The following is an 8,792-nucleotide window of genomic DNA, read 5'->3' as shown; positions in this document are numbered from 1 at the left end:
TGTGCATGATACAGCTTTTACTTGGATTTTTTCATGGCAAAGTGTTCTGTATTAATAGACAATGATTTCTGGAAGTGTTCCTGAGCCCATGCAGTGATTTACAGAACAGAATTATGGCCTTGTCTCCCTTCGCAGAGATTTCTCTAGATTCTCTGAATCTTTTGATGATATTATGTACTGTAGCTGGTAAGATATTTAAGTCCTTGCAATTCTACGTTGAGGAACATTTTTCTGAAATTGTTCCACACATCTTAGATGCACTAATTAACTCTCTCAGAGTAGATAAAGAAGTGAGAAGTTCAGAGTTATTGTGCAAATTAAGTAAGTACTAAGTGATTTAAGTTAGTCTCTGTGTTAAATATGCTTCATGTAAAGAAGTAAAAAAAATCCACGCTTAGCGTCTAGCATTAGTGGTTAGCAGTTAGCATTCGTGATTAGCGCGCTAGTGGTTAGCATGCTAGAAAAAAGAAGAACAGGTAAACACATTTATGTGGCTTCTACATTTCTGCTAAGATATGCACCCTTCTTTGTCTTAGTTATGTTGTAATTCTCAATGTATGTCTAGTTATTATGGGTGTTTTTTAATTTCTACTTTGTTTTCATATGCTAGCATATCTGCTTTATAGAGCAGTCATTCTCAACTGGTGGGTCAGGGAGCAGTTTTCAATGGGTCGTGACCAGGTGTCTGAAACATAAATGGTAGCAAAAGTCCTGAGGTCTTTATTGGACATGCATTGATACCTTTTATCTCACCCTGTTTAACTGCAAAATTGGGTAAATTTAAATATTGATGAATTTTTCAACTAATTTATCTCCTTGCAATAAATGGCTACTTTTCCCATGATAATGAAGTCATTTTACAAGTTCTCTGGAAAACTGGCAAAAATTGACACTTCATGGATTAAGTGGAATTAAAGGAGCAGCTCAAGGAAGGAACTGCTAAAGATCATTCTTACACCCTTACCAACCCCCTAAGTCAAGATTATAGGCCTTACCAGGTCCTCGCCGACTACCTTAAACAACCCAACTTCAAAAATATCAAAATATCCCTTTAAATGGAGGCTTTTGATCCAGGCCTGCTGCTGTTTCTCTGTCACCTCTTAAAGCAGATGGATTCACCCGTTGCCAAGTTTCTCACTGGCGAATCCATCTTGCAAAGCTCCCGTCTGAACAGTTTGGGCCCAGTAAGAAAGTGACAGGACCATACAGCGTCGAGGGGCAGAGATTAGCATGGACACTGCTATAGTGTCAGTTTGATCAGAACTCGATGACATTTCTTTGTTAAAAGAAGAACAAAGAACAGCAGTGTGTTGTTTTCTTTCAAAATGACAACAACAGCCATGGTTTGCATTATGCAGTTCTCTATGGAGTTCACTTCTCGGTAGCGGCCACAACATCATGTGTTTTGTTGTTCTGATTGGCCCGTAAAGATGTGACAGAACGTTTATCCAGTCACCCTCCGAGTTTTTTTTCAAAGGCTCTGCCCTTTCCCAAACACTGTCTATGGGAGGTTTTCCAGATGGATGTGTGAAACAAATCCATCTGATGTGTCAGGTTAGTTTCTCTGTGAGCTTTTTAAAACTTTATTGTCTATATGTACAGTGCTTAAAAAATGTATTAGACCACCTGTCATATTTGTCTCAGAGACCATCCAGCATCATGAAGTGCTTTAATACGGACTCTTTCATTTTCAGTGAGCTCTCCACATTTTACCATTTTGAACAGGAATGAGGGATTTCAAACTGAATTCACCCAAATTTGAGCCGGCTCACTGGGCTTCTCTGAGAAGTCAGAAATTAATCGAGCATAACATTCAACCACTAAAACTCATTTTTCTGTTAAGGAATGTAAGTAAATAACTATAATTTGACATATTAATCAAGAAATATTAATGTGCTTTACTATTTTTTCAGTTTTTTTGTAAATCAGTAAATTTTAAAATTCATGGATAACAATGATAATTCTATTTTAGCATTAAAAATATCATTTCAGTTAAAGAGCTTCTACATATTGGTGTATTAACCATTGCAGAAACATAAAAAATGATTTTGGTAATTACCAGTGCTGTTAATTTAGGGCAGCTGTGGCATAAACCTTACTTTGGTTAGGGTTAGGGTTGTCTAATACATTTGTTAAGCACTGTATGTGCGACTACTTTCAGGACACAAAAGTAGCTGAAGAATGTTTATGTTTAACCCTTGACACAGTCATGAATAGCACAAAACTTTGGCATTTTAATAGTGTTTCTCTTTGCAGAAATCATTCCTTGCCCCCCATCAGCAGTTTTCCACCGATCAATGATGTCAACTGCAAAAAAAAAAAAAAAAAAACGGAATTTATTTCAAGATTTAAAAAAAAATTCCTTCACCAATTATTTTGTTTAAATTATTTTAATCATTGATGAAGTTATGGAAAATGTTAGTTCATGAAATTAAGGAGAAAATGTCTTAAAGTGAATACAGAAATAGAAAGTAAAATACCAAAAAAAGCTTGAACAACAAAACTTGGTGTTTTAGGGCTGTGCTCTACTTCAGCCTTGTCTTCATCAAACTTTAATCACCTCTGATGCTACTATGACTCAATCTAATAAAAATTGGTATTTTTACAGAACAGTATATAAATAAGAAATGTTCCTGATGCTGCAGCACAAATGCAGACTAAAAATTCACTCTGAACTAATTTAGCCCCCTTAATTCAGACCTAATGGAGCAGAACTAGAGTGCGTGCATGACCAATGTGCATCCTCTGTGTTTGCAGCAGGAGACACATGCACCTCTCCTTAAAGAGGGAGAGTGATCCGAATCAGTCAGCTGCACTGTGGACCGTGTGTGCATGCGTCCTCCTTCACTCTCATTCAGCTGTTTTTAAATCGACACCTCCCCCCCTCCTTCCCAAATCCTGCTCCCGCTCCGAGTGCAGTCATTTCTAGTGCAGAGAAATGTCCCTGGTGACACTGAGGGATGACGCAGGCTCTCTCTTCTTCTCTCTGTTTCACTAACCCCCCCACTAGCTCCATCTTTTCCCTCTTTTGACTCTCTCTCCCCTTCTTCTTCTTCTTCTTTTTTTTATTTTTTTGCTCTGGCGCTCCCCCCTTTCTCCATTTCCTCTCCCTCTCTCCTGCTCTTGCTGTCTCCCCCCCGCCTTTTTGCTCTCTCTCCCTCTCTCTCTCTCCTCGCTCTGCTCCGGCACTGCAGTGCTGATTGTGATTGCACACACACTCACGCACTCACGCACACACACAGGAGCGTAGCTGAGAGGCAAGGACTGCAGCAGCATGCACCAACCGCGGCTGAGCTGTTCGGGGACACGGGGAAGGGGAAGTGAGGGGAGAATATAGTGTTGCTATCTAACAGCAGCCTGCCTGCGCGTGCATCTTTTTGCAGCCGTGGGAAGGATGCATTTCAAGAGCGGGTAGCTTATGTTATCCGGCCTCCTCTGCACTGCCTCTGCATCCCCGCTCCTCCCACTCCAACTCTTCCTCCTCCTCCTGTCTACAGCATCATTAGACAGGACTACAGATTGACCGGGACTGGCGAGTGCTGGATGGTCAGGTTTGCCCCGGTTGAAAGATTTCTGCTGTGGCTAAAGCTACATCTTCTCCTTCCCTGATGGCTGGATTGTAATCGACATTTGGAGCTAAAACCTGCGAGGGATCTTGGATGTGTGGGTCATTCTTTCCCACTGTTGTCATTGGCGCATTTCCTCTATTTGGCTGCTTGTTTTTGCCTTCTCTGAGACTGGCTAGCAGGTACTGCAGCATCAGGACCGCAAGACCCATGAAGTGGTAGGGCATGAGGACCCAGGGGCGACCCAAAGGAAGGGCTTGAGTGCTTCCATTGCTACCAGTGCTGCTGAGGTGCTTATCTTGATTTTTTTCCTCCAGAAAAGGGTGTCTGGTGGGGGTTGGGGTGGGTGGTGACAGCACAGGTACCCAGGCCCCTGCAGAGCAGAGCAGAGCAGGCGGCTCTTGCGTCGAGGCAGGCAGGACGTCCTGTTGGGGGGGGAGGGGGGGAGAAGGGCCGGCTCGAGCGTCGGAGCTCCTGATGGTGGCTATTTTTGTCTCCCCTAGCTGAGTGATTGGGACAGCGGGTGGAAGAGAAGATGCTGATGGCCCGAGACACGGCGCGGGACGAGGCTCAGAAGCTACACAGGAAGTGGCTGAAGCACCAGGCCTTTATGGCAGAGCTGGCCCGCAATAAGGAATGGCTGGCCAAGATAGAACAGGTGAGTGGAGGTGACCAGTAGCATGATGGCGGAATGGGGGAGCAGGTCAGGTGAGTGGATGAGCACATGACATGAGACAGGGCGATGATGGAGGGTGTGGTGGCAGGAGGAGGTGAAAGTGTGAGAGGTGTCATCACTCAGCTGTGTTTCATCACCTGGCCTGGGGACATCCTGAATTACAGTCTCAAGGTTATGATGCTCCGCCGGCCGTGCTATGTCCAGGCTCACAGGTGGTGTGAACCCTGTGATTGTTAGCTCTGTTCGAGGTTAAGCCAGCTGATTTCATCGTTCAGATATGGAGGTTACAGTGAATCATATAGAGGACACGCTGCAGCAGTGAAGGCCTTCACTTCAGGGTGTCTGCTAGGGCTGGGCCATATGGACCAAAAATCACATCTCTGGAGTTTCAAGCTTGGAATGGATGATATTATCAGCAAAATACAAGTGTCAGCAGAGATGAGCTTGGCAGATGTAAAAATCTCTGTTGATATTTCCAACCTATATACCGGCTGTAAATATCGGCTGAATGTATGAATGAGCTGTGGAGTTTCAGGCTGAACCAACAGACCCACATTAGCTGAAGTCTTTTCTTTGTTCATCCTCATTCCTTAAACTTTAAAATGAGTTTTAATGATTGGAGTTTCAGGTCTAAACTACATTTATGTATCAGTGTCCGTATTGGTATAGGTTCTTTTCAGATGACAGCAGCAGAAAACTGAGCTACTGTTGAGTCCTCAAAATAGTGAAATACATAGGCAAAAAATAATAATTAGGAATTAAAATAGACACTGTTTAAAACCCATTAAAATCTGATTTTGCCTATGTTTCCTCGGATGACCTCCAGTCTCCCTCATTGTGACAGGAAATCTCTCTCTTTTTTAAGATATATTTTGGGGCTTTTAAATGCCTTTATTCAGAGTGGAGGACGGTGAATAGAGTTGGAAACAGGGGTGAGAGAGTAGGAGAGAGACATGCAGGAAAGAAGTCGCAGGCCGGACTTGAACAAGAGCCACCCATGTTCATGAGGCTGAACCTACTGCTAGGCCACCCGCACCCTGAAGTCTGTCTCTTTTCAGAGATCTAAATCATTTGGCTCAGCACAGTAGAGCTAGTTGTTTGGCCCTTCATTTTTGCAGTTTGGCTTTTTAGATGTGGATTGAATAACGATTAAGGAAAGGAAACTGGCACTCAAACAGGACCTAGCTACAGTGGCTCATTTTGTAGTACGCACTCGTTCCAGAACAACTCATTATTACTCGATTCTTAACCCCACAAGGTTTATTGGATTGAGAGTATATCATTGTTAAAAGCATATTTGTGACAAAAAATGTCTTTTTTATGTTTTAGAGGCTCAGCTAGCCTATTAACTCAGTACAAGACTTTTCAAGCCTCTTGTATCCCTTCATCTGGATAGACAACACTAGAATGTCTGCAGAACTGAGTCAGTTTTGATATTGATCACCTACATGCCAAGTAAATCAGCTAAACTGTGTTAACAAAAAAAAAAAAAACTCACATTTTTTGAAGGATCATACTCAATGTATGTAGACATTTACGTACAATGTACATACGAGAGCCATTTAGAACTTTAAAGTACTAACTCCTCACCATTCCCATTCGTTTGTAATGGCTGTCCCCCACTTCCTGACCCCAACAGGCATTCAGGATCATGTGACTGTGAATTTGTTAGTATTAGCCTAAAAGATACCTGCAAAACAACAATCATGCATCATGCAATAATGCATATTTTAAGTTGAATGGTCATAAAGGATGTATATTAGTGCTGCATAATGTGGTAATAATGGGTAATGGCAACTATCCTGGACAATATTGCAATTTGTGATTGGATTACAATATAGTACATACCTGCTATCATGAGTCTACTTGCTTGGCTATCAAGGAAAATGCAGAGAATAAGGATAGTGTGTATTTCCCAATACAAGAGCATACAAATACTAAGAAGCATAAAAATATATGAAACCTAAGTTTTTACAGTAGGGCTTTCGAAATAACTTCAGGTTTTTCCCTTTTTTAGAAAATAAAGTCACTTCTGCAGCATGCATTAGTGGCCCCTTTTGGAACCTAAAGGCCTTTCTCTGCAGGCATTTGCAGACTTTTCTACTTATTACAAAAATAATGTCAGCCTTTAATGCAAGTATGTAATTGCACATCACTATTGTGATTGTCATTGCAATTAGACTGTTTGTGCAGCACTATCCTGTATCAGTATTTTTTTCTGTAAGGAATTAAAAAACGGTTATCACAATGGCAGTATTTTAAACTTTGACATGATTCTAGTAAAAATCAAACCCAGAAACTGAAGTCTTAGACATCAATTATTCTGCATTTTTCCATTTTTACATATAGAAATTGCTCAGTAACTCCTTATATTGTCAAAGTTGTATGAAAACACTGGAAAAATTTCTATATATTGAGGTTTAAACACTGCATGTCTCAAAAGCATCAAATCTCCATTATTTTAATGATCAAAAGAACAGGACATCATGATCTTCAGTCATATTTTTAACCATAAGAGAGATAGGACATCACTACTGGTGAAGCGCGAAGGCTCACAGTCACTCTTCCAGATTTTACCCACTTATTTCATCTTTATTTCTAATCAACATAAACTATATCACTATAAACAGCCCTGTCTCTACCTCATTTAAAAGCATATCACTGTATCTTAAATCTCCAGGCCCTGGTGTCTGTAACTGCTGGAGCACACAGCTGATCGCTCCATTTCATGAAAACATTCTCAGGTTCATTTTTCATCTCTGCATTCCCATCATGCTTTGCTTCCCTGACAGAGCATCCACGCTGAATGTTCTCAGTGCCCTCTACGTCAGTGAAGCTGAGGTGGTTTCTTCACATGTAAATCAGACTCCATTTCTGCTCATCGTGGAGCACTACTGTACTCTCCACTGTGGTGTGATGAACCAGGCAGAAACTCTTCCTTTTGGCACCAGTGTTTATTCTGATGAAACAGAAGCACATTCTGTCTCTTAAAGCCACTCCTGTAGATGTTAAATAAGAAAATATACAGGCACTGCATCGTTCAGGCAAGCTCAAATACATAGCATGTAAAAAACAGTAATGATGCATGAGAAGCATACCAGGACTTTCAGCCAAAAAGCCCCAGAATTGCTAATAATGCCGCTCAAGTGCTAGCTTTCTGGTTAACATTTATCCCCTTTTAGAGCTGGAAAGTGAGCTGACAAGGTTTGTTATGTTCAAATATTCTCTAGAAAGTTCCTTTTGTGCAGGCTATGGCTAAAGGCTAAGCTATGAAGTCACCCACATTATTGACATTGCTATGAAATATGGCTCATTCTTTTCTTTAAAGAAAAGTGGGTTTACATTCTGAAAAGGTTACATTTAACTCAAGCAACAATAAGTAAGAAGGTGTATTCATGTAGCTTTGAAAAGACTGGTTATTGTCTTAGCATAAAGCTTAAATTCAAAGTTGATGATGTTTCCGCTAATCTGCATGGACCCCCTGTGTGGCTCGGCCCCAGAGAGCTTTCTCCTTCTACCCTTCTTATAGACAGCCTCGACAGCAGGTTATCAGTGTTCAGTGCATTCAGAAAGGAGTGAGACCCCCTTCTTTCCCTTTTTTGTTGCAGCCTGATGCTACAGTTGAAAAACTATAATTATTCTCGTTATTCTACACTCAGTGCCTCATCATGGCAAAGTAAAAACAGAATTGTAAACATTTTTGCAGTTTATAAAAAAACCCCAAAAAACTGAAATATCACATTGATATAAGTATTCAGACCCTTTGCAAAATGGAAATGTTTCTACACCTTAGCTGGAGTCCACCCAGGCTCGCCCCTGCCTATACGCAAATTATGCACAGCGTGTAGGGCCTTATCACTGTGGGAGGCCTCACTTTGAGCGTTATTTTTCTTATCTCTCTCTCAGCATCAGTCCGGTATTTGCGTGATAAATATGATCTAGATAATGCACATACAATGTTCTCCAAATATAAACTTTACCTGGCCATCACAAATTAGTAAATTAACCCTAAAGATATCTTTTTTTGGAGATCAGGGCCATCCGTGATCAATTAAATGTGCGCAGTGTCCGCTCACTCTCGCTCTCGCAGTGTTTGGGGGCCTCATAACAGAGTCTGCTTAGGGCCTCAATTTGGCCCGGGGCAGCCCTGAGTCCACTTGTGCTAAATAAAATAGATTAGACGTGATTTGTAAAGGCACACACCTTTCTATTGAGTGCCTAAAAGCTGACAATGCATATTGGAGCAAAAACCAAGCCATGAGGTCAAAGGAACTACAGCAGAGCTCAGAGACACGATTGTTGACAGGCACAGATTTGAGGAAGGCTGCAAAAACATTTCTGCCGCAATGAAGGTTCCCAAGAGCAGAGTGGCCTCCATGATTCTCAAATGGAAGAAATTTGGCACAACCAGGACTCTTCCAAGGGCTGGTCACTCACAGACAAACTGAGCAATCAGGGGAGAAGGCCTTAGTGGGAGAGGTGACCAATAACCTGGCAGTCACTCTGACTGAGCTCCAGATTTCCAGTGTGGAGATGGAAAGTTCCAGAAG

General features: G+C 41.6%; 1 protein-coding gene across 1 annotated transcript in view; it reads left to right on the top strand.

The window, feature by feature from the left end:
- Positions 1-3,356: 3,356 nt before the first annotated feature.
- The window catches only part of LOC121519189 (spectrin beta chain, non-erythrocytic 4-like), a 73,839-nt gene continuing 68,403 nt past the window's right edge, over positions 3,357-8,792 (top strand). The window contains exons 1-2 of the mRNA XM_041802017.1: positions 3,357-3,856; positions 4,070-4,224. Coding sequence (XP_041657951.1) covers positions 4,102-4,224 — 123 coding nt within the window. The 5' untranslated portion in view covers positions 3,357-3,856; positions 4,070-4,101. The remainder of the gene's footprint in view (positions 3,857-4,069; positions 4,225-8,792) is intronic.

The sequence above is a fragment of the Cheilinus undulatus genome, linkage group 12 (genome assembly GCF_018320785.1).
Source record: "Cheilinus undulatus linkage group 12, ASM1832078v1, whole genome shotgun sequence".
Lineage (NCBI taxonomy): Eukaryota > Metazoa > Chordata > Actinopteri > Labriformes > Labridae > Cheilinus > Cheilinus undulatus.
Note: the sequence above shows the minus strand (reverse complement) of the source record. Positions and strands in the feature narration are given on the sequence as shown.